The following is a 27,424-nucleotide window of genomic DNA, read 5'->3' on the forward strand; positions in this document are numbered from 1 at the left end:
TTGCAGAACAGGGTCCAATTTATGTTTATTCGAAATGCCATTTCGAATAAACATAAATTAAGTTCCTATTTTAATGCGTTCGAGTTATTTTAAATGTTCGTTAAGTAGTTTATGATATACAAATATAAAATTGGCAATTCAATTTATTTTGACGTAGAAGGCTTTATAAAATCTAACAAAGTAGTTTGACGACACAAAGATTTTTTTCTCCCGAAAAATTTCTTCATATCAGGCTAATAATTTTTTTATCCCTTGTTTGGTAGAAGAAATGCGCTCTTCGTTGTGGTCTATATGTTCTAAAAATTTTAATCTCTTTTTAATTAAACTGAGGCCTTCAGTCAAGTTTCCAATCGTCATTTGATCCTCAGATTGAACTGGATCCAAACACACAAGCTCTTCAATGTCTTGTTCTTCCTCGTGCATGTCTATGAGGTTATCTATTGTCAGCTCCTGATTGTGTGAATTCAACAGTTCTTCAACGTCATCACTATCAACTTCTAAATTTATTTGCTGGGCGATATCAACAATTTCTTTAATAACATTACTAACTTCATCGTGCTCTGGCATCAATTCCATTTCAGTGTCAGTGATGAAGAAAAAGGACACAGTTTTTTCCAGACGCCATTCAACGTTTTTTTTTTGTGAAACTTCATTCCAAGATTGTCCAATGATTGTCACTGCATCTAAGACGTTGAATTTTTTCCAAAAGTCTTTAACAGAGAGTTTGTCGTTTTTTCTTATAACTTCATGGAGCTGTGCAAATGATCTCTGGTGTAATAAGCCTTGAATGTTTTAATGACTCCCTGATCCATCGGCTGAAGTAAACTGGTTGTATTAGGTGTCAAAAATTCAACTTTCATACGTGGATCAAAACTAGTTAAAGTTGCAGGAGGATGACCTGGAGCGTTGTCGATAATTAGCATCACTTTAAATGGAATTTGTTTAAATTGACAATAACGTTCGACTTCAGGTATGAAATGATCCAAATGACCAAACCAATCCTCAAAAAGGGAAGCTGTCAGCCAAGCTTTACGATTAGACGTTCAAAATGCAGGCAAGTCAGATATAGATTTATTTTTTAGTGCTCTTGGATTTTCTGAGGGATAAACTAAGAGTGGTTTTAACTTGCAATCACCAGCTGCATTTGACCCGACCATCACTGTCAATCGATCTTTGGCAACCTTAAAACCTGGAAAGGTTTTCTCTTCACGTGCGATGAAAGTTCTCCTAGGCATATTCTTCCAAAACAGGCCAGTCTCATCTAAATTGAATATGGTTTGTTTGGTGTAGCCACATTCGTCTATTACGGCTTTTAATTTCTGTGGATAACAAGACGCAGCCTCTTTATCAGCACTTGCCGCTTCTCCGCTTTCTGCAATGCTATGCCAATTACAGCGACTTTTGAATCGGCTGGACCAACCGTTCTTCTTCAGCCTTAAGTAATCCAATTTTGGACATAGGCCTCCCCCAAATAAATCCAGTGTCTTCTATTTTGCGCCACTTGCTTCCAGTTGTTTAATTTTCTTTGTTAATTTTCATTATCTGTCCCAGGTAGATGTATTCGCTTACTGTTTCTAAATTTATGTCGTTCAACGTTATTTCTCTAATGTTCGGTGTATTTGTCATTATTTTTGTTTTTTCCAAGTTCATCTTAAGACCTACTTTTTCCGAAGCTTGAAATAGTTGCGTCATCATGGTCTGTAGTTCTTCGAAACTTCTAGCGAATATTACAATGTCATCAGCGTATCTTAAATGATTCAATTTTAGTTCAGATTTGGACTCAGAACCAACCGTTGCTAGCTTTAAACTGTTCATCCTTAGCGATTTCTCCAGCATCCTCTTTCAATCTCTCAAAAATTAGCTTAGCATTATCACACCATAATTTTAACATTGTCTCCATTTCGGCGATAATACCATGACGTTGTGGAATTTAAATATCATGCACTTTTCACAGCTTCGAGAATTTTTTCCTTGCCCTTTTTAATTGTTCTGACCGTTGATTCCGATAGATCAAACTTCTTTGATAGTTCACAGAATTTCATTTTTGATTCAAAATGTGTAATTACGTTAAGTTTATATTCCAAAGATAACGTTTTTCTTTTCTTATTTGCTACAGAAGGATCAGTTTTACTTCGTTTGGATGACATCATTGCTCTTTTAAGTCTACAGATATAAAATATAAATTCCCGCTATAAAAGTAACAAACACCCACTCCGTAGACAAAACTGTAGATAAGAAATACCTAATACAAAATAAATGTGCTGATTTCGTGCGAAAAGTAAAAACATGTACTTTGGATGAGCAATAATTTGTGGGCGGTAATTCTATCTAATGGATAATCGAACGATTGTGTGGAACTCAGATGACGAATCGACAAGATTTGAAAATCGTGTAACTTTGGATTTGTGTCGGGGTAGCGTAAGTCGAGATATTACTGTACTTTTGTAAACCTATTTTACAATATTTAAAATAATTTTTTTTTAATAGTTAAATGATTTAATTTGATAAAATAAGCCTTTCTCTTCAATTTGGTGCCGTCAGAATTCATGCAGACGCAATAGTTTATGCATAATAACGTTGTAGATAAAAGCTTTCTGGCATAAACAATTTCAATTTTGCAATAATTATTAATTTATTATTAAGGATAATTTTGCAATGTAAACACGATAAATGTTATTATTTTAAACTGGTACCCCAGTTTAAAAAAGAAATAGCAAATTTGGATTTGGATTTTTTGAAGAGCACTGCTGGCCTTTCACTCGGATAATCTCACTCCTTTTACTCTAATCAAAAAGCAAAGTACTGTTTCTTTGCAATATTCATGTTTAAACAATTTTTAATAATTTTGTTTGCTAAAAATTTTGTTAAAACGTTTACTTTTCTTATAAAAGATGGGTTAATTTCAGCTCTTAATGTTGTTAATTTACGTAACAGTGATTTTTTTTAAGTGGCTATCTTGGTTCCTAAGAGTCGTAGAACCTTTTTTGTTTTTTTTAAAAGTTGTGTTTTTAATCAGCTTCCCAAATATGTTTTTGTCATTTAATTTGAACTAAAATCTACGGAGTTATTGTAATTGTTTATAAGCGTAAAAAGAGCTATTACACATTCCAACGATAATTTTTTTTTATAAAATTACCTGTATCTTATGTATTTTAGTAAGCTGAGTCCGAAAATCAGATTAAAATGCTGTATCATCCACCATTCTTTCACAATTTAACATTTAAAATTGCATAATTACATTTTATTTTGTTTAACGAGCTGAGAAATCTAATGTTACTTGATTGGTAGCACTGTTAATTAATTGTACAACAAACTTTGTTCTTCTTCCTCTTCATTAACAAGTATGTATATATTTCCTTTATTCTAATAAACATAATCTCACTTTTCAGTGTTTGATTCATACGCTTTTAAGTATGGCTAGTCGCGGTTGTAAAAACTGTCCAAATACATTTTGTTACATACTTATGTGGTGATTTTGTTATTAAAAAACATCAGAGAAACATTACTGACTTTGTAAAAAAGGTGTATTTAGCATATTTTGGTGTGAAAATTGGTGACTAACACAAAGATTGGGCTCCTCACAATATATGTTATGTTTCTGTTGAGAATTTAAGGAAGTGGTCGAAGAAAGAAAAAAAAGCTTTCAGATTTTCAGTGCCTATGGTATGAAGATAGCAAAAAAAATCATTCAAATGATTGTTATTTTTGTACTGTCGATATTTCTAAATATAACTCCAAAAATAAGAAAGTGATTGTTATCCTAACCTCCCCTTTGCTATCCTTCCGGTAGAGCATGGACCTGAACTGCCAGTCACTGAGCCTCATCTACGTATTGATTGACTTTTTAAATACTAGTGAATCAGAATCTGCTGAAAGTGGTCCAAGAAGTGATGGTGAATTTCAATGTCCTTCAGAAAATTTACAACCCTAGTTATTTACACAAGCTGAGTTAGATGACTTAGTAAGAGATTTGGGTTTAACAAAGGAAAAATCAAAATTGCTTGGCTCAAGATTAAAAGAAAAGAATTTATTGTCGCCTGGTACATCTATTTACAAATACAGATACAGAAATTAACAGTTTGCTCAGTTTTTTTAGGCAAGAAAGGGATTTGGTCTACTGTCATGATATTGGTGGTCTAATGAATGAGTTTGTTATTGAGTATAATAAGGATCATTTGAGGCTTTTTATAGACCTTTCAAAAACAAGTTAAAAAGCTGTACTCTTACACAATGGGAACACTTATGCTTCACTTCCTATTGCTCATTCAGAGGGATTTACAAAGTTTCCATATTTCATTTGTGGGATAGTAGAGCAAGAGATAAACACTGGTCCACAAAACAATGGCTCATCAGAAATGTTTTAGCACGTGGCAAGAAAATTTTGTACAAAACTTTGGTAAATCCAAAAAAGTTTCTCCTTTTACCTCTATACATAAAGTTAGGCTTAATGAAACAGATTGTCAAGGCCCTGCCTAAAGATGGAGAATGTTTCAAGTGCTTGAGTGGAAAGTTTCCCCATCTATCAGAAGCCAAATTGAAAGAAGGTGTTTTTGTTGGGCCAGATATTCGTAAAATGATGTTCGACTCAACCTTTGAAATCAAGATAACTACTAAGGAAAAAGAAGCTTGGATATTCAAAAAAGTTGTAACCATGTTTTTATGTAAGGTAAAAGACCCTCACTACGAGCTTATAGTAGCTAATTTATTATATAAGTTTCAAGATTTGGGATGTTTAATGAGCCTCAAAATCCACTTTTTGCATAACCATCTTGACTTTTTCCTTGAAAATTTGGGTGATGTCAGTGAAGAACAAGGCGAACGATTTCACCAGGATATCAAGGTGATGGAGAAACGATACCAGGGACGTTGGAGCACCAACATGATGGATGATTACTGTTATTTACTTCATCGGGAACAACAGAGTGCCTCGCATGGGAGAAAAAGCTAGTTGAGAAGTTTTACAGAAAAAAAGAGAAAAAAAAATACAAAAGCATTGACTCCTGTATTTCGGTATTTTGTCTTTTTCAAATTTTATAATGTAGAATAAACCAGCTTTATATTGTGGGAAAACTGTGGGTGATACGTAAAATCCAATTTCAGATATTTTAAGCGCCAAAAAATACATAGGATTCGCAATAATGTGTAAGAAAAGTTTTATAAATATTTTTTTGTTGACTTGTGTTTTAAATCATTTTGTGTACATAAATATAATTGTTTTAAACATGTTTTCCATAGGTTATCTAAAAATCTAAATCTTCACTTATAATCTGTTCAATTTTCAGTTCCGTCAATGAAAATATGATTTCAAAAAATGCTATCGTGGTTCCTATTGGCCATAGAAGGTTTCTTCTTTTTTTTGAAGATTATGTTTTGCACCATCTTTTGAGTGAGTCTACTTACAAGCGCGTGATCAAAAATATGAAAGTTATTAGAAATGTTTATAAGCTAAAAAGTCAGCCCTTATTCAAACGATTTTGTTTAATAACAAATTTGATCAAATGTTAAAATTTTAATATATCTTAAAATTGAAGCCACAAAAAATCAATTGCGATCTGCTAAATACCTCTAGCGTCTCTGTATGGACAAGTACAGTTGTTTAAATAATCCCTTTCCGGGATAAACAAATTGAATAATTTACAAACTATTTGGTCGATCTAGCTGATATGCGGCACACTTCAATAACACATTAATTACTGCAAAAATAAGAGTTTTTGCAATTATCTCGGTCAATTTTTTATGTTATTTTAATTTAGAAACTCATAAATTAAAGAACTTTTCAAAATCTACATCTTTTATTTAAACCATTTCTCTAAAATGTATAAGTAACGTTTTAAATGCAAAAATGTTTTTTTTTTTTCACTTTTTACGATTGTTTAATAAAAAAACAAAGCAAAATCAGTTATACGTCTTCAACGATTTGTAATCAGCTATCCCTCATATATGTAGATACCTTTTAGATTAGAACCATCAAAAACCTGTATTTTATGTGAAATCGATGATTGTTTTCACAGATTGACTGGGGTAACTGGGGATTGACTAGTGGCGAGACGACGATCATTGTTCTAAGGCAGGTTCTTATGATTCAGGTAGGGAACTGTATTTATGATAGAGTTAGTACATGACATGACATTGTTCGTGTATAGGATTTTAGTTATCCTCTTCAAAAATACTAAATGGTTGAAAAAAATTGTGTTTTTTATCAAAAATAACTAGTAATTCGAGGTTAATTTCGACATAATTATTTAGTTTGTTATACCGCGCTTAATACAGGTATATACATCATGCTTTGTTAAAAACAACATCATAGGCATTCCACAGTCGCAAACTAGACAGGAGAGGGTGGGACTTACTTACTAGAGTACCTAAGCAATACGACCAATCATGACACAGGACTGTTTAGCCATAGCTTTGCGTGGCTTTACGTAAACTGAAGAAATTAGTTTCGGCGCGTTCTTATAGCTAGGCAGTTAATTTGGACTTTTCTTGTAGTAGTGAGCGAAAACGACAAATACTGGTAAGTAAATTCATTTCATTCATTCAATTATTATGGAAGGATCGAAAACATTACTGCTCTAAAATTTTTTTTAATGATATTTAAAAATTTTTAATAATAAAATAACCTAGAAGTTGTAAAATTAATACATATATTATATTGTAGATAAGAAGGGTTTGCCGCAAACGAAAGTTTGTCTAGACTTGAAAGCATATAAAAAATAGGACATACTTATAACGTTTTTCATAGTATAAAATAAACTGCGGGCATAAGTTAGGGATATAACTAAATATTAAATAAACAATTATACAACTGTATAAATCAATTAAAAATTACGGGCGCTATTTTTTAACTGAAATATCTGGGGGAAGTCAATAGAAAAGGCGTATTATCTCGTGGTTATTAAAAAGTTTACTGCATAATGACATTTCAGTAAACAAATGGACTTTTTTCATTAATTTCAATATTGTAAAAAACTACGCATTCTAGATAAAAACGTTTAACAGACGACTTTTTTGAAAATACATTCTCTTTAAAATGAGATTTTCTAAATTAAAGTTTATAATTATTAAAATAAACAATAAAAACATTTAAAACATATTTCACAATATGAATTTTTGGACATTTTTCACATTTGGTCCCGGCGAGGATAGCCTCAAATTAGCTGTCAATTACAGTACATTCAACCAACTTACACCTCTAAACTTTTCGTTGTAGTAAGAGGCACGGTTAACTGCACTGGAGTTCTCCATAATCTTTTTAATTATTTACTTTGTTTAGAATATTTTAGCCTGTATTATCAGTTGGAGTTAATTTGTATAAAATGAGGAGCAAAAATTCAAATGGAATTTTAAATATTATTGTTTATTTGCCTAATAATGAATGTATAAATATACTGGTTAACCTGTTGTACAATTATTTTGTAAATAACATTATAATAGTGTACTTACTGATTATTTAAATTTATAAATCATTATTATCGTCATTAAATTCACTACCGCTATCATCATGTAAATCTATAATCACTGGATTAATTTCACTAATTTTATTTTCCCGGATTCACCACTCTTTTATTAATATTGCACGTTTATTTACAATTTTGGTCCATATTTCTGGAGTTGCAGTTTTAAGAGCTTCTTGTCACAACTACAGTGACGATGCAGTTTCCTAACTGCATCGTCACTGTATACTGCCAGTTTATAATTTTTATGCTCGGTACGTTCCACGACTGTTTCGGTTGTTTCTCCGAAATCTCCGTATGGTAAGGTGCATTATCTAAAACTATAACTGATGGTTCACTCAGACTAGGTAACAGATTCTCCTCAAGCCATTTAACAAACATATCTGCATTCATGTTTTCATGGTAATCAGTAGATTTTGAAGAAAAAATCAAATCTGCGTTTTCTATAAAGCCTTCTTTCCCTCCTGCATAATGTGTCTTTTGCCTTCTCTATCTGTGTGTCTGTGCCTAGAAAAATTAAACTGACTGTATACAAAACACTAATAAGACCAGTGCTAACATATGGTTCAGAAACTTGGACACTAACACAGAATGACCAAGAATTGCTCGAACGTTTTGAGCGAAAAATACTAAGACGAATATATGGAGGCATAAAAGAACAAGGTTTGTGGCGCAGGTGCTACAATTTTGAGTTGTATAGAAGATTTGGAGAACCTGACGTTGTAAAATTCATTAAGGTAGCACGCCTCAGATGGATAGGTCATGTAATCAGACGAGAGGAAGATGCCATAGTCAGAAAAGTTTTTGACCGAAGAGGGCCGATCGGACAACGAAGAAGAGGAAGACCGAGACTTAGGTACCAAGACAACCTAGAAAATGATTTGAAGTCTATCGGAATTAGAGCATGGAGAAGAGTTGCCAGAAACAGGGGCGAATGGAGGATTGTTCTGAAGAAGGCTTTGGTTCATAAAGAGCTGTAACGCCACTGATGATGATGATCTGTGTGTTTTATTGATTTTATGCTGTCGTCTTTTCAAATTCTTTTAATTCCATCCTTTGCAAATATCCATGTCTCATCTAAGTATACGAATGTTGCATTTTTAGATTTAAGTCTAGTATATTCTCTCAAAAATTTCATTCTTGTGTGAACCACACTACTCCTTTCGTATAAAAGTAACATATTATTTTCTTTTTTGAATTTAATTCAGAAATCTCTCAACAATTTATAAAGGCTAGTCCTCTTAATTTCAGAAACTTGTCTTTCTCTTATTTTGGCCAGTAAAGTATCTAAACTGACATTGATTTTTTTCACGCATTCGATACAAAATATTGCGAATTTTAAATTTTTCTCCATCAGCTAAATCAATGCTCCTAGAATGTTTACGAGTTGTTTTCTTGTCTTCGTGATACTCAGTCACAGTAAGCTCTTCTTGAGAATCTCTGACAGTCTTCATTACAGTTTTTAGTTTAGTTGTGCTTGAGAGGTAAAATATAATATAACCGCTTACCAGTGACGGCTCGTGGCTTGAGAAACAAGGTCGGCAAGGTATTTTTGTCTCCTCAGATAGGTATACCGTCTAATAAAGACTTAAGTAAATCATCATAGGAGATTTTTTGTTTTCTTGTTTTTTGTTTTTTTTTTGTTTTTTCCTATAAATTTAGAACCTAAACATGTTTATAAATTAACTCAAGTCTACGTTGTTTGGAAGTAGCAAAATGGGTTATAACGTCATCGTAAAATTTATTAGAGTTTTGGAGAGATTTTAAAAGTTTTTTTTCTATTGACATTTGAGACAAGCTTGACATTCTCTCTTGTTTCATGGTATTTCGACAATAAGTTTTGATTCTTTTGAGGCAAGAGAATCTCGTTTATTTGAGGCAGACGTTGGTGGTAATGAGAGAATTAATGACAATAATTTATTAATTTCAGTAACAGTTTGTTGTAATGAATTGCAGTATATAAAATTATACATATCTTGTAACTTATCCTATCTTCCGAAAATATTTGGATCAGCATATAAAACTTTTAATTCATTTTCTAATTTTATTTTATTAAAGAATGATGGATAATTTTTAATTAACCTGTCTAATAAATATCTTGGAAATTCTTTGGCGTAACTTTTAAATTTTGAATCGTCAAAGAGGTCAAAAATTTGCAAATCTTCAAAATTCGAAAAACGAGTATCTATTTGCATAATAATAGTATCCAAAATTTCAAAATATACTCGTTTTTCGATATCTGTTTCTATGTCATGCCTTTGTCTTTTTTTTTTGGGGGTTCGGAAATATCAAGCGAGTCCAAAACTTCACTGCGTATATACTGGAAATTACTATCATTACGAAAATCTCTGAGATTTTGCACCAGTTTTGTTATTCTATTTTTGGAATGAATAATGTCAGTTAACTGATTTTGAACAACATTGAATATCAAATCGGTTTAGGTAAACACTTTCTTAAAAATATTTAAAAGTATGTTAAAAGAATAATCATTTAATAAAGTTTTCAAACCGATTGCTTCACGGATCGAGATATCATCACTTTGAAAATCATCGCATTCAATAATAAAATCAAAAACTTCCAAAAGCTGTTCACGAAAATCTGCTACAGTGAAAACTAACCGAGATTTAAAATTCCATCGCGTCTGACAAACTGTTGGCATTTTTTTCGAAACAAACCGTTCTAAAACATTAGTCTGTTTAGGTGAGCTTGAGAAAAATGAAGCAAATCCGCTTAAACTGGCAAAAAAAAGACGACATTCTTTAATTTTTTTACATGTATCCTGCAAAACTAAATTCATTCTATGCGCATGACAGTGAGTAAATAAAGCTTGCGGTGCAATAGTTTTAACTTTTGCCTGGAGACCATTTAATTCACCAGACATCACGGCAGCGCCGTCATAAGTTTGCCCTACCAATTTATTTTTGATATCAAAAAATTTTAATCTGTCCTTTAAAACACCAAAAATATATTCTGCCTTATGGCTTTTACTCACGTCTGTAAAACCTAAAAACCTCTCATAGATATTACCACGTAACGCGTATCGAACAACAATTGATAATTGTGAATGACATGATATGTCGGTAGTTTCATCTACTTCTAGTGAAAAGCAAATGGTTTCCTGAATCTCAGATTCAATAACGTTACTCAAAATGTAACTAATTGATTCTATTAATTCATTCTGGATTGTTTTAGATACACCGCTAAATGTCTTCGAATCAGAAAGTAAATTAGAAAATTCCAAATCGTATTTCTTAAACATTTTTATTAGTGCTCTATAATTACCTTGATTTAACGAATGCTCCGATTCATCGTGTCCCCTAAAAGATAATTCCTGACAACTTAAAAAATTACAATATCAATTAAACGACGTAAAACTGCGTGATTATTTTTTACAATTTCGTTATGTTTAATAACATTTTCACGTTGGGCATTATCTAATGAAACATAGATATTTTGTTTTCCAAATAAATCTAATTTAATCTGGCTGTAAGTATGATCTTTCGAAATATCATGTTTATGTAAAGCCCTAAATAATTCCTTTAAATTATCGTAACCAGATTCACATCACGGATTTTGATGTTTGCCCCTATTTGTCGAAAATAAAATGCAAGGCCAACAGAAAAGTTTGTTTTTTATTTCACTCCCGGTAAGCCATGAGTACTTGCTGTACCAATTATCTGAAAATGATCTATTACTTCCCTTACCCGCACTAATATTTATAAGCCGGGACATTTTAGGCAAAGGACGCCCCTTATTTTTAATAACAATTTGTTCTTCGTATGGAATAGATGAAAACCCATTATGCAAAATATAATTTACAATATCAGACTTATCAATACTTACAGTTTCTCCCATGGCTTGCATTTTTTAGGTTAATTTACCTGAATTTGTTTACACTTTAATTAAAAAAAAACTTCTACGTCAAACCCTTTAACCTTTAACTATTTACGGCAGACGTAACGTATCACAGTATTACTTTGGAAAATAAAAATAAATCACATAAAGAAAGGCTAGTTCGTGCACTGAATATCACTTCACTTTACTACTTACGTTCTTATATGAAATAACATTTCATCCCGCGCTCGCAATGTACAGTTCGCGACCAATCACCAATCTAAATGAAGCATCAGCAAATTTAATTTTGCCGTACTTGGTAATTAAGTTCATATGGAAAGAAATGTATATTTGGTTGCTAATCAACTAATATTCCGTTGATTTTTACAAGTAAATCGTCAAGGCTGCGATCGGCTCGCCGAAAATACAAAACGTGCCTTTTTAAGAATCCACAGGCGGATGGATGTCTCCGATATCGGATCATCAATTCGAAAAGTGTCTACGCAGGGATCACTTAACGCTCAGATTGGACGAATTCTTTTAAAAACCATGAATAACATTTAGTCTGGTCGAATTGGTCGATTTTTTTTAAAAACCATGAATAAAATTTAGTCTTTATTATCTCATTATCTCACAGATATTTTTTTATTTCACAAAAACAAATGACATCAACCGATTACCTGCCACAATTAATTATTGAAATACTGATTAAATTAAATATTAAAAAAATCTATAATATCTATAAAGGTGTGGGTCGGCACTGCCGACCCTGCCGACAATGACCGGCCGCCACTGCCGCTTACAAAGATCCTAAACTTTCTAGCCTAATGATCATTAGGAATGCCGATTGTAATTTAATCATGTTTGATAAAACGTTTAGAAATAGTTGGAAAACGTACATAAACAAATTAAAATGTTTCCCACAATTATTTTATTTTTAGTACAAGTATTTTCATTTGAAAATAAAAAGTTAAATATATGTATTTACCAAAACCCTAACTTTAATCCGTAATCGCAGACGTCTCAAAAACGGTACACTCTAACAGACGTATGGTCAATGTAACCACCACTATTTAAATTGGCAAAATGTTCTAGTTTACTCCGAAGTACTTTTTAACAAAAATTAAAAGTGATATTTTAGTACTTTGTATATCTACTTTGAATATAAATTATCCTAAGCATTACGCTAAATAACATTATGCAAGAATACTATTTATTAAAAAAAATGTAACAAAATATGCAAAACTATGAACAACGGGTTAATGACACATATATTTATTTTATGCCTAAAATTTAGCAAAGTGTTAAACATTATGGAGAACTCCAGTGCAGTTTAAAGTGCCTTTTGCTACAATGAAAGGTTTTCTGCAAATTTCGTTAATCGTTTAGAGGTGTAAATTGGTTGAATGTACTGTAAGTTTCACAGAACGAAATATTGCGTTGGTAGTGTTGCCAGAATCTTTAATGTATATGTTATATGCTTCAAATACAAAGAGAAAAAGCTTTTAAAAAATACATTTTTATTATATTATTTTATGGATTCTGCAATTTTATAATTTATATAAAACACGAATGAATTAATATTTGTTTCTTTTGATAAAATTTGCAATTACATAATTATTAGAAATTTTTTTTTTGGCAACTGCTCTTTGATATGTTACGAGGATAGATTTGGCAATGTAGTCAGAACCCTCAAACCACCAGTTGCCAGATTGCAAGAGATGTCTTTTTAACTTTATTATTAATAGTGACATTTTACTATTTACTTTTAAAAACTGTTTTAAAACTATTTACTTTTTCTTTTTTGGTAATTCTAAAGTATTAATTTTTAAATATCTTATTGCTTTTGATTGCATATGTTTCATTTGTAATGTAAATTTCAACATTGCCAAACACCAATATTTCCTTTTGTCAAACTCATTTGAGGCTATATTCACTGGAACCAAATGTAAAAAATGTACGAGTTTTTATGTAGTTACTACATTTGCGAAACATGGTAACAATCGGTAGTTGACGGTCACAATAATTGTTTAAAAAAAAGTAGTTCCTAATCAATTATATTTGTTTATCCCATTTGAGAGAACAAATGTCATTTTCAAATGGCAGTACAGGTGCTTTGTCAATACTTGGAATGTTTTTTTTTTGGTCTTCTTCTTCTTCTTTAAGTGCCGTCTCCGGATCGGAGGTTGGATATCATCATCACTATCTTTACTCTATCTACTACTGCTCTGAAGAGTTCTATAGAACTGCATTTAAACCAGTCCCTTAAATTCTTCAACCATGACACTCTCCTTCTTCCTATACTCCTTCCTCCTCTTATCTTCCCCTGTATTATCAGCCGTAGCAGTTCATATCGCTGTCCCCTCATTACATGTCCCAGATATTGTAACTTTCTTATTTTTATTGTGTTTATTATTTCGCATTCTTTGCCCATTTCTCGCAATACTTCAGTGTTAGTTTTCTTCTGTGTCCATGCTATTCTAAGCATCCTCCTGTAACACCACGTTTCAAAGGAATGTAACTTATTTATGTGTTCTTGCCTTAATGTCCAGCTTTCAAGTCCATATTGCAGTATCGAAAACACGTAGCATCTCAGTGCTCTTACTCTCAGTTCTAATCTAAGGTCTGTGTTGCAGAGAATTGTTTTCATTTTTACAAACGTATTTCTTTCTATTTCTATCCTGGCTCTTATTTCGGTTGTTTGATCATTATTGTCTGAAATCCAGGTTCCTAGGTATTTGTATCTATCAACCTTTTCTATCGGTACATTTCCCAAATGTATGTTTGTTGGTATAGTTGTTTTCTTTGTTATTATCATGTATTTGGTCTTTTTTATATTCATTTTTAGTCCATATTTTTCTCAGAAACTGTTTGTTTTGTTTAGCAGTAATTGGAGTTGTTCAGCAGAGCTTGCCATAATCACGGTGTCATTTGCGTATCTTATGTTGTTAATAGATCTTCCGTTAATTATTATTCCTTTTCTTTGAAATAGTAATGCTTCTTCAAAAATGGCTTCACTATATACATTAAATAGTAATGGGGACATAATACATCCCTGCCTAACTCCTCTACTGATTTCAATTTCTGGACTGGGTTCGTTATCTATTACGATTTGTGCTCTTTGATTGCAGTAGAGGTTTGTTTATTAGTCGTAAGTCCCTATGGTCTATGTTTTTTGTCTTTAGAATTTGGACTAATTTTTCATGTCTTACTTTGTCAAATGCTTTTTCAAAATCAACGTAACAAACATCAACATTTTTTGGTCTGGTTATCTTTAAAAGTCTCAAATTTTCATGTTTTTTAAAAACTATAATAGTTTTAAATTTATATAATAATAAAACCAAAATTTCCACAAAATTTATTATAAAATCTTATCACTACAGCTGTTTCGGCAGAGTGCCTTTCTCACGTGATCTATTTTTGGTATGTGTTTACACCTTAGAGTCTTTACCGAAATAGGTTGAGGAGGGGAGAACTGTTTGTCTCAAGTTGGTCATTCAGAATTATGTCTGTGTTTTTTAATTTGTTGATTTCAATAGATTCTAACAAAGATAGCTTAAGCCTTTTATTTTGGATGTGAGGAATTTGAAATTCGTCATTAAAAGAATGATTAAGATCTAGAAGGTGAAGTACGTATGTAGAATCTGTTTTTCTATTATTGATAGCCCTTTTATGTTCTGTATTCGTTTGTTAAAATTTCTACCAGTTTGACTGATGTAAGTTTTTGGTCAGTCGCCACATTTAAGTTTGTATACACCACTGTGTAAGTGCTTTTTTATTTTGGCTCTTGTTGTTTTGAATATATATTATTTAAGTTGTTGTTTGTTCTAAAAAGCTGGTGTTATTCCTTTCTTTTTTATGTTTGGCTATTTTTGTTGATATTTTTCCTGTATATGTAATCGAGCAGTAGGTACTGGGTATTTTCTCTGGTGGTGGAAATACTAATTTCAGGGCTTTCCTGTGTAGTTTTTGAGTTAAACTTTTATTAATTGTTTGTTTGTTGTACCCATTGTTTACTGCTATTTGCTTAATGATTTTCTGTTAATCTATGTAACATGCTATGATAGGCTGTCAGTTTATGTTGTGTAGGATGGGATGATGAATTGTGTATAGTCGTGTCAGTATGGGTAGGTTTATGAAATACGGAGAACTCATATTTGTTTTTAAGTCTGATAATTTTTTAATCTAAAAAATTTATGGATTGATTTTGTTCTGTCTCTATTGTGAATTCAATATGACTATGGAGTGAATTAATATACGATAAGAATTAGTCAAGTTGTCTGTTAGTTCCTGTAAAACATACCAGTACATCGTCTACGTCTATCCACCAATATAAAAACTGTTTGAATATGGGATGTTTTGAAATCTTTGTCTGTAGATGATCCATAAAAATATCTGATAGCAATGGGCTTAGAGGATTAACCATTACAAGTCATACACTGTTATTTGTATATATTTGATTAATACATTCAAAGTAGTCCTGGTTTATGCAAATTTCAAGAAGATGTAAAATTTCAGATGTAATCTACCGTATTTCAATAAAGGCATCTAAACTTCTTGGTTTCGCTACTAGGAATTGCAAGTATTTCTCCATTGATTCAACAAGATTAGTGTATTGTTGCTTAGTTGGAACTATTTTGGAATACTGTTCAGTTAATTGGTCACCCTATTTTCGGAACAATATTGATACCATATAAAGAGTCCAGCATAAATTCCTGGGATATTGTGCTTACCATGTCCACACTAATATTGAAAATCATAATTATTCCCATATTGAACAACAATTACCTTTACCCTCACTCAAGAACCGTCGTGATATGTCAGGAGCTATATTTATATAATATAAGATCATACATGGATTTATTGAGTGTTCAAACCTGTTAAGCCAGATTATCTTTAATGTCCCCCATTAAGCTCTATGTTACCACAATGTTTTCAATATTCCTTTCCACAGAACAACCTATGGTATTTAGAATCCATTGGATAGACACATAAGACTATTAAATGTTTTCGATTTTGATATTTTCAATATAACTTTATCTCAGTTAAAAAGATCTCTTGCTTTGTAATATGTATATTGGGATTGTTGAATTTTGTTCTTGTTATATTTTGTTTGTTTTTTTTTAGTATGTAAGATTTTTAGTCTCATTTTTTAAACTTTTTAATATTCATTTTATATTATAATTTTTGGTTTTGAATCCCAACTGTGATATTTTATATTGTAATTTAAACTGTTAATGGGGATGCTGTGTATTAAATAAAATAAAAATAGTTGTTGATGATGATGATATTGTGGAGTTTCGTTTTTTATAAATGACAATCATTTTTTGTTAAAACCTTTGATAGTAGGTTTTCTCATACAATGATTTAATGATCCTTTTTTTATGTTTACGTTGTGATTTGAGTGGTAATTTAATTTTTTTTAGTCATATACGCGCTTTGTCAAGAAATATGAATTTTATGTAATAAGATACCCCACAACTCATATTTTTTAACAAACAGCGTATTTTAGTGAAAAACTTTAATATTTGAGGATTGTATTTTAGGTTTTAGAACATGCAGAACTTTTAAGAATAAAGAATAACATTTTTTCATAAAACTAAAGATAAAAAAGTTTCTTTCCCATATGCTGCCGACGTAATTGGACACCCTGTATATACCATTTTTAAACTTAAGTACAATACTGTGTTTATTACAATTTTTAAAATATTTATAGTTTCTTGTTATTATAGCTATAAACGGGATTCTCTTATCAAAATCACTCATTTAATATATTCCATGTAAATATCATAAAATTAGACTACCATGACCTTCTATCTATTATTACTAATATGATTCAACTAATTATCTGTTACTACTGATTGAATGTAAAAATCACAACTTAACTATTATATAAGCCGGGAATCTGGGTAAATTTAAAATAAACAAACAATCCAGCTACCAAATTGGTAGATTTTTCCTGTTCCTGTCATACAGTAGTTGCAATAGTTTATCACGGAAGTAGCCATCGATTATTGCTGTAAATTGCATTTAAATATTACATTGCAAAAATACCCAACCTTCCTTTTTCAAATTTTACTATTGTCAGTGACTCATTTTTCATAAACTTATTATTTTTATTATTTTTTTATTATTTCATTAAAAGAATTGGTAATCAATTTTATGAAAGCCAGGATTATGAATCAGATTTATTATAAAAATAATTTTAAAATAAAATAGGTAAAAGGAACTTAGTATAACGTATGGTCCTAAAGTTTTGGGAAAAATTTCAAAAGCATATAACTCTGACCACAATAATCTTATATTTTATTAAATTATTCAACAATTTAACTTAACTATCCTTATTATAAATCAAAATTCAAATGACAGACAAGCAAGATCTGGCCAAAAGACTATTTGATCATTTGCATGATGTGTGTTCACAAACTGAAGCAATTTAGAGAGACATCTTTGAATATAAATATTTGCGTTTAAGGCTTCGCCTCGAACAACACCAATGTAGGGCTGTGAGATAAAGCCAGCCTCAGAAATTGCACACCATACCAAAATGTTGTCATCAAATTTTTTCTTACTTTTGAATTTTATTTCATCAGGTACATTTTCGTAATCGTTCGTGTAAAACCCATCGTTACCCTTCATCTCAGAGTTGGACAAAGTAAAATATTTTTCATCGTCCATCACGATCAACTTGTTGACGAAATGCACTCACCTTAACGCGCGGCAACATCTCGGAATTCTCTCTAATTGATCCTCTGTGTATTTTGGAGCTTTCCTTCTTTTCCGGTAGATAATATTGTTACTCGATAGGGTCCTGTATACTGTAGTCTTTCCATGAAATCTTCTGGCCAGTTTTCGCTGTGAGACCCCAATTTTGTTCTTAGCTGCTTCAATCAGTCTTGCCTCTCTTATATGGTTCAAAATCCGCGGTCGGCCACTTTTACGCAAGTTAACACATGGTATCGCTTTTTCACATTCTCTGATTGTGCGATAAATTGTCGATTTGCTTATGTTTTGATCTCGATAAATATTAACAATATCTCGTTTCGACATTCGCCCAACCATATTATAAACACCTCGACGAATATCAATTTTATAAGACATTTTGCAGAGCACAAACCAAAATATTCTGCTTTGTTTATTAAATGTCAATAACTGATGACATTTCAATTCCATGGCCTTCTTTGTTAAATGCATTTTGCTTCTCAATCAGACCAGGTGAAATTTTTCCCAAAACTTTAGGACCATACGTTAGTAGCCCTTATCAAGTTACTTAAGGACTCATACCCTAGCGGGGACACATAAGTGGAAACCAATATAACCTACGCCATATTCTTTCACCCATTTTTCACTAATTTATGACCATCCTAATAATTTTTCAACTCTTAACCACATATGGGAACGATTCTGGAGACTTAAAGTTCATGCTAGCAGAATTGAAAATATATATATATATATATATATATATATATATATATATATATATATATATATATATATATATTTTTAAATACCAGTGTTCTGCTAGGTGTTTACGAATTTATTACCACCCTAGTAAACCCGTCACCTACACCTTGTAGGAAGTTCTTAGGTTAAAATTTAAAGTGAACAAAAAAATTTTTACAATTGAATCGGTGAGTTGAAAAAGGTACACATTCCAAAATGGCTATTTTTCAGGAACTAAAAAAAACTGTTTATCTGCAAAACTAAATATGTTACAGAAAATGGTTCCATTATGAAGTTTCACAAGTAAATGTAAGACATTCAACTGTTATGGTTATTTTGGTTTTTTTAATACTATGTCTGAGTTATTAGCATTTTAGATAATGGAATGTGTCCCTTTTTACACTCAATATCTTGCAAATGAGATTTTAAGGCAACATGAAACAAAATAATTTGAAATATAGCAATGTAATATTAAAATACATACATGATTTATAAAAAAAGTTTACAGCACAATAATGGAAAGTTAATTTTCATCATTTTCATCAGGGGTCTCAGCTTCTGTCGTTGGCCAAGTACGACGTTCATCATAAAAGGGCAAGTATTCCTCTGGAATGTATTTGATGAGTTTCATGACGTCATTGATCTTGCTTGCCTTAATAGGTACCTTTCCATAATCGTAAGCCTTGCTTGAAGGAAGCACTACATCATTGGATTTTGTAAGTTTAAAGGTGTGTGAGAGAAAACCACCAATGAACGATGACGCTACCACGTATCCTTTCCGGTCACTTCTGTGAATCAGATAACTATATTTGCTTATGGCAAAAGATATTCTTTTATCTTCAAGGCTTTTTGGTAATTTAACAAAGTAAAGAGGCCACCACTTCTTACAGGCTAGTACATCTTCATTTTTTACTTCTTTTACTTTGTAAGTTGGTTGAATCTTTTTGGCGTTTTCTATGATGGCCTTGTATTGGTCTGGAGAATAAATGCGATCATATTTTCGTACTGCTCTCTTAATAACTGCAAAGGTTCTATCGCATGGCAAAAAGCTATGCCCTCTTACCGGGTAATATTGATGGATTGATGTAAATCTACCGGTCATAGTTAGGGCTGAAAGTACCCTCACCATAGTGTGGTTGCGGTTTTGGCCGCCACATGCGTCACTGAAAATGTGGAGTTCCGTAATCTCTGCAGGGATTTCATTTTGAAGAAAATCTAATACAAAAGAGGTGACTTCATCTGGTCCTTTGTTTGCAACACCTTCGGGGTATGTGTAGAATACTGCCCTATCGTTTTTAAAATCATAAACATTAAATACATAGTACCATAACTTTCTCAGAAAAAACATTTCTTGTACGGGCAAACTAGGTAGCGGTAAGTTTTGCATGTAGTCAAAAACTATCCCCATTACATTAGGTCTAGTTTTACTCAACTCTTTCACTTCATTGAGCTTAGTGTAAAATTTTTTTGCACGTCTCTTATGCACTATTAGCTCTGCAGCAGCGGTACGTTTAGCGATATCATTTAATGTAGTGGATTTTATTTTAGTTTGAAGGTCTTCGCAAGTTGAACATACGTTGACTTGTGGCTTCCCAAATCTATATCCAAAATTTTCTTTGAAGTATTTTAGAAAAAACTCGTACTTTACTTTTGTTCCAAGGTCAGGGTGTTTTTGAAGAAACATATCATACATTTTCAGTACATCTAACTTAGCATCCAAATAGGTTATAGGTTGCTTAGTGTAATGGGTTAAATATTTAGGATATGAATCGATATGTTCATGTATTTTGGTAGTTATAGTGGTTGGAATAGTATTAACACGATTTAAATGCTTGCCTCTCATGTCAAGAGGAGACATTCCCTTCGCCAAGAGATTTGTGAGTCTGATAACTATTTTGTGTGAAATTGCATACAAACTTATGAATGCTTTGCGACATACTTCTGAACGATTTCCAGACACGATCACATAATACTTAAATGAGGCATTGATTTGTTTTGAATGATCAACTGTTGGTCTGTGCCGTTTGACATCGAATCTTTCAATACACCCCATTAAAAAGGTGTCTTGTTCATTTTTTGATTGGCCAGCATAAAGTTTTTCTAAAATACGTTTTTTGTCTTCATCTAATAGCTTAGACATACACTGTTTCTTACACTGACAGTCAGGGCCAGTTTGTTTAGCTTCAACTAGTTTACCTGATGACGTAACAAACTCTTCACCCTTGCATCTAGCAATTTTTTCCATCTCTCTGACATGTAATTCTTTATTTAACTTTCCCTTCTTCCGGCGTGGCTCTACATTTTCACTGTCTGAACTCGACATCGCAAATAACACACTATAACTATTCACTGTTAACTGTTTACGTTATAACACAGCTCCACACTAACTAAACAACAACAGATAAATGACTGGCCGTTTATGTGTAGAAGCCGGATATGCGCAAACGATAACTGTGCGGACTCCCACTACACTTGCGCTGTGTGACACGCGTCGAGTTGAAGAAGGGACACATTCCAGGAATGTGTTCCTTCTTCAACTCAACGGAATATTTTGACCTCTGCATAAGTAATATTTTGTAATGTAATGTGTACCTTTTTCAACTCCATAGATGGAACTTGATCTTAGAAACAAAATGGCTATCTCAGTTTAAATTCGCATTTTTTGGAATGTGTACCTTTTTCATCTCACTGATTCAATTTCACTTTACTCTACTTATAACTGAAAAAGAAAGTGTTCTGGTAAGTTTTTACTAAACTTTGACCACCCTGATAATTTACCACCCCTAAACCAATCTTATTGGGAAAGGTTCCTGTTAGGTTAATATTCGAGCCAGCAGAATTAAAAAAAAAGTGGAACAGTAGATGGTACGGAAGACTAGCATGAAGTTTCATACTAGTTTTAGCATTTCAAGAGTTTAAAATTAACTCTAGACCTGATTGTGCCTAGATGAAAGTGCCGCACTGCTTTTTACTATTAACAATTACTCAAAAAATATTGTATTTAGCATAAAAAATACATTGAAGGAGTATTTTTGGTTACTATTTTTTTTTTGACACTGATCATTCTGTTTTGTGGCATTCTGCCTGATTTACCAGTAGATAAAGGAAAGACAGAATGACGGTATTAGATTTTTGTTTTGATACAGTGCAGAAAGAATTGTACAATTTGGTTATTTAGGTATGATTCCAAGGTTCCACGGATATTTTGAGCCTCCTCTTTTATACAGAGTTACTATTATTAGTTAGTATTCTATTTACATAGAGCTTGGAATTGACCCAGTGACAAGAGAGAGGTTAACTCCCATAAAGTTATAATCTTTAGCAAATCCTACCAAGGAAGGTATAAAATACCAAATATTTAGTTATTAATAAAGCTATAAAAAACAATGATACAACCAATAGTAACGTACCTACTACAGTTAGATATGGACAATAACAAAAAATGAACAAAATTTATACGAGATCTGAGAAAGGTCAGTTCTAAGGAAGGTGTATGGAAGGTTTGTGAATCATAAAAGACAGTCTATGGGTAAGGAAGTCCAACAACGGAGTTAAAGGAACTATACAATCAACCAAATATAACAACAGTGATAAAAGCGCAGAAACTTAGATGGCGAGGTCACTTAGAAAGGATGCTGAACAAGAATACTCCAAAAAATCTTAAAGTACATTATATGCTCAAAAAAGAAAAAAAGGAAGACAGAAATAAATAGGAAAGAAGCAATACATCAAAAAAGATATGGAAAGAATGGGAAGATTGAAAACTTTCGCACCAGGTTGGGTATATGTAAAAAGTTTTTTAAAAAAGTTACTTATTCATTACAAAAAATGTTTTTTTTTGCAGCAGCTATTTTCCCTTCTGATAAAACTCTTTAAAAACAATCAACAACCAACAACAAAATGAACAAACACATCCAAATTATTTTAGTTTTATATTGATAAAATTGGATTTTTGTTATTTCTATAGTATCTTCAGGTAATTTTCAGAATATATTTGTAATCATTACTAAACTTGGTGGTACTTAATTGTATTTCATAAAAACACCAAAATTCATAATCAATTCCTTGTCACTACAGATAGTGACAATATTACCATATACAGAGTGATATTAATGTACAAATTAAGAAGAATTATAGAAATAACTCAATATTGGAATATTTGCAATATTACTTAAATAGAAACATTCACAATGCAGAATATATTGTAAATCATTATTTAGAAATATTTTCAACAAACTTTCCAGGTTTTACAACCTCCTTTATCACTAGATTGTTAAACATTATGGCTGAACTTTACAGATTTTAACCTGGTCCTAAGATTAATGTTTGATTAGTTACATTAACATAACAACCTTAATTTCTAAGTCTATATAATATGTATTTTTTTATGAAATTGCCAGTGCTTAATTTAAAGCCATATCACCCTGATTAACCACTTGTGAAATGTTAAATCTGAAAACATACCTGTACTGGAGGAATCTTATAAATATCTCCTAGCTCGGACAATTTATCCACTATTTCAATTTCTAGGGATGGTTCATAACTAAAACTTATATAAGGCACTTCTTTGAGCTCTGGAACTTCTGGAAGAGTTCCCAATAAGCTTGCATTTTTTGAAAATATTTCAATGTTTTTAAATTCCGAGCTAATTATTGCTGAGCCCGTATTAATTAATTTAACTGTAGATTCAATTTTATCTAAAATCATACTGCGGCATTCTCTTAGAGGAGCCAGGGCTTCAAGTTTTGTCTGAAATGATGTTGATGTATAATTTGTCTTGATGATCAAAATATAGAAGTAACTAATAAGATTTAAAATACCTTTTTGGCTTTGTCCAAGAGGAACTTTTCTCTTTTATTAAGGGCTTCAATAAAAGCTTCTTTAAAGTTACAAAAAGTTTTGCTAACATTGGCTTCTGTTTCTTCAAATGTACTTAGAATTTGTTTCATTGCGTGGTCCAATTCGCTATTTAACCATTTTAATCGACTAAGGTATATATTAGCCGCTTGCACTGTATCATGTACTTCTGTATTATTCATTTTTAGTCTTTTTTAGTTATATATGAGAAAAGTATGAATTGAATGGACTGAAAACGAAATGAATACAAAACAAAAAATTTTAAACTGACACTTGACATTAACTAATTCTGCCACAACGTTTAGAGAATAGAGGCATATATCCACCAGTGACAGCCTGTAACATTATTTTGTATTACCTGTATTACCTGTATTACCACTAAATAAGAAACTATTTGCTATAACACATAAAGTCGTGGTTTCATAAAAAATACGCATATTAAATATTTAAAATTAACAAAAATAATTTAATTTTATTGCTATAAGATCAGTGAATAGGTGATTCCTTTTTTCGCTCCCGTAGGATTATAACAACCAAATAACAACTATAAGCACACTTATGTATGCGCACCGAGTGCGTATTGCAGTACCAGGTGGAACGTCACAAACATTTCTTTATTTTTAATGATCAGAAGGTCTAAGAATAATGTCCTCGCGATAAATGAACATTATATAAAATTCGTAATCTACCTAAATCGCACTATATCTACTTGTACAGTTTGCATCCCATGAGATGCTAACAAGCACGTAGCACAAAAACCATTAGAGAAATGGCGATGCGATAAGTCGAGGTAGGTGATCTGTGGATAAGTCAGTACAAATAGATTTGGCTGCTGATAGAACCTTTAAGTAGAAACGTAAAATAGAAAACTAAGAACAGCAATTAGCTGTTCTAAATGAAAAATAATTTAAACTATTTGCATGTTAATAAAGCCAAATTTGAAAAGAATATTGCAGATTAAACAAGCAGAGCCTTCATTCTATTACATGACGAGTTGTTGTGGAGGACCTATGAATCTTGCTTTTACCTAGCTTACGACCCAAAGTTTAAAAAATACTGCTGTAAATTATTAAAGAATACCAAAAAAAAATATTCTGAATTTAAATTAGCCTTCTTTATAGTATCACGGTGGTATCACCGTACGGTCATAAAAAACAACGAAACATTTAAGGGTATTTACTTATTGAGTACTCGCTAAGAATCTCATTTTTTACAGTTTACTCGTTATACATTTTTAGCCTGACAAATCCTTTATCGCCACCAATGTATTGTCGGAAATACTTTCAGTTATTCGTTCAAGCACGGTTGTCAGTTCTTGATTTTTATCACACCATCGTTTTTTATTTAGAGATTGATTTGAATGATTTGTTTGTATCATATAGTATAGGTTATAGTTCTGTTTATAATACTTTAGTTGTTGTAGTTTAGTGATAGTTTTAGATTTTAATGAATGTTCTGGAGGTGATTATTGTATTATCTATTAAAAACGTATAAATAGAAAAATCTCAAACATATTTATTTAGGAACTTCCCATATTTCTGTGTAATTTCCGTCTATAAGTATAGTACAAGTCAAATTCAAGGTTACTACATTGCAGTTTTGTTTTGGAAGTTGTCTAGTGCAATAGTGCAATATTTTTTCATAAAACCGTTGAGTCAAAACTTTGTTAATCATTATTTTATCGTAATTACAGGTTGATAAACGTTGCTGTAAGAGTATATATCAGTTCTTTATCAGTGTCAGTGATTATTCATCATAATGGCCGCACCAAGGAATCGGCGGGTAAGTCCCCGAAATTCTTTATATGTATTTTTAAAATGATTATTAGATTATATTAATAATATAATACTAATACAAATTATTTATATTTAAATATTTTCCTAAAAATTATTGAATATATAAACGAGAAGTAACACAAATTTTGGTTTTCTAATAATTAAATAAAATATGTGGTCAGCAATTCTAGTTAAAAAAAAATTAGTACAATTACAATAATTCAGTAAAATAAAACAATTAACAAAAGGCGTGTAAATAACTACAGGTCTTCCAAATGTTTTTATATTTTTACTTGTTACATTCATTGATATAATAATACTATATAGTGTATTATATCAATGGTTACATTTATATTTTATTAGTATAGCCATCTATGTATTTTTAAGAATCAGTATTTGTGTATTTTTATAATTGTCATATTTTATTTTAATATTTTTTTGTTCCTAATATGTACATATCTATTTTAATATTGTGTATTCATTATAACAATAAAGGTTTGATATTTGCATTCCTTATCTTCATATTTCCAATATTGATTATCTTATGTATTATTAATATTGTTTTTGTAGATTTAGATAGTGGTATTATCAATTTGTGTTCGTATGAGGTTTTCTATAAATGACTCATGTGTTTAGTCTGCACTTGTATAATTGCCTATTATTTTCTGCAATGTATGAATAAGCCAAATTCTCTCAAAGCTTTTTTATCCATTGTTCAGTTTTGTAAATTCTTAATTTGATGCATTTATAACTTAATAATCTTTTAGATTAACTTTTTATGTAGAATATTTATTTCAATGATAGAACCATTTAAAATAAAATACAACAAATAGTAAAAAGTAAAGATCAAGTACAATAAACATAATAACAATAACAAAGAAACAATTAAACAGTAAAAATTTGTACATTAAAACAATATATCAAATCACAAAAGTTAACATATATAACATATTTAGATTATTAATTAGACTCTTAAATTGCCTTTTGAAAACATTAATGTTTGGACAGAATGGATCCAATAGGAGGTCATTGCAAGAGCTGAGCAGTCTCGACAACAGAAAATGACAAGCATAAACAGTCCTATGAAAAGGAATATAAAAGAGTTGAGTGTGTCGAGTTCTATGTATAAGTACACATTGGCTAATAACGAAGGACAATTAATAACGTTGTTTAAAATTTTAAACAAAAATAACATATCAGCTCTCAACTTGAGGTTCTTTAGTGTAGCAATCTTAAATTAAGACATTATTACAGAATAATCAATGAAATAATTTTCAGTATTTCTTATATTAATATATGCTTTAAAAGCTAAAGATCTTAGAAACTTCCACTGAATGCTCTCCAATCCATCAATGTAGACTTGATGAAATGGGGACCAAACAACAGAGCAGTATTCAAGACCTGAGCATACCAGAGAGCAATACAAAAATTTGAATACAATAGGTGAGAGATCATGACTGTTACGATAAATAAATCAAGATTATGAAATCCTGTTTCCTTAATTTTTAGAAAAGGGCTTCATAATGTCAATGCACAATCCAATAATACACCCAAATCTCTAATCTCAGTAACGGAATCCAAGAGTACATCATTAAGAACATATCTATTAGCTATTAGATTATTTATATGACCAAATGAAATACAAGAACATTTAGTTGGATTTAAGCTTAAACCATTTTGTTTTGACCATAAACATATATTATTTACATCATCTTGCAAGAGATCTCTATCCAATTTATTATGTATACAACGAAATATCTTAAGATCATCAGCCAATAGCAGAAATTGTGAGTTTTGATAGCCTTACCAATATCGTTAATGAACAAGTTAAAAAACAAGGGACCACAATGAGACCCGTGTGGGACACCAGAACAACAATGGAATTCTTTTGAAATATAATTATTAATACGAACTTACTGTGTATGTCCCATCAGAAAAAATTTAATCCAATTAACAATAGAGTCACCAAAGCCAGATGCATGAAGTTTGTGGATCAAAAGGTTATGATTAACCTAGTCAAAGGCCTTTGAGAAATCAGTGTAAATGCTGTTGACCTGAATT

The 27,424-nt window shown here is 31.3% G+C and overlaps 2 protein-coding genes across 3 annotated transcripts in view; one reads left to right on the forward strand and one right to left on the reverse strand.

Annotated features, from left to right (window-relative positions):
* The window catches only part of LOC140445600 (cytokine receptor-like factor 3), a 52,717-nt gene extending 28,840 nt beyond the window's left edge, over positions 1-23,877 (reverse strand). The window contains exons 1-2 of the mRNA XM_072537778.1: positions 23,552-23,877; positions 23,196-23,480 (exon numbers count right to left, since the gene is read on the reverse strand). Coding sequence (XP_072393879.1) covers positions 23,196-23,480; positions 23,552-23,770 — 504 coding nt within the window. The 5' untranslated portion in view covers positions 23,771-23,877. The remainder of the gene's footprint in view (positions 1-23,195; positions 23,481-23,551) is intronic.
* Positions 6,394-27,424, forward strand: part of LOC140445599 (putative helicase mov-10-B.1) — a 94,453-nt gene continuing 73,422 nt past the window's right edge. The window contains exons 1-2 of one of the 2 annotated variants that reach the window (XM_072537776.1): positions 6,394-6,514; positions 25,282-25,370. In XM_072537776.1, the coding sequence (XP_072393877.1) occupies positions 25,347-25,370 (24 nt within the window). In that variant the 5' untranslated portion in view covers positions 6,394-6,514; positions 25,282-25,346. Of the gene's footprint in view, positions 6,515-24,915; positions 25,050-25,281; positions 25,371-27,424 lie in introns of those variants that run through there. The other variant, XM_072537775.1, reaches the window with a different exon arrangement.

This window comes from Diabrotica undecimpunctata, chromosome 7 (genome assembly GCF_040954645.1).
Source record: "Diabrotica undecimpunctata isolate CICGRU chromosome 7, icDiaUnde3, whole genome shotgun sequence".
In the NCBI taxonomy this organism is placed as follows: Eukaryota; Metazoa; Arthropoda; class Insecta; order Coleoptera; family Chrysomelidae; genus Diabrotica; species Diabrotica undecimpunctata.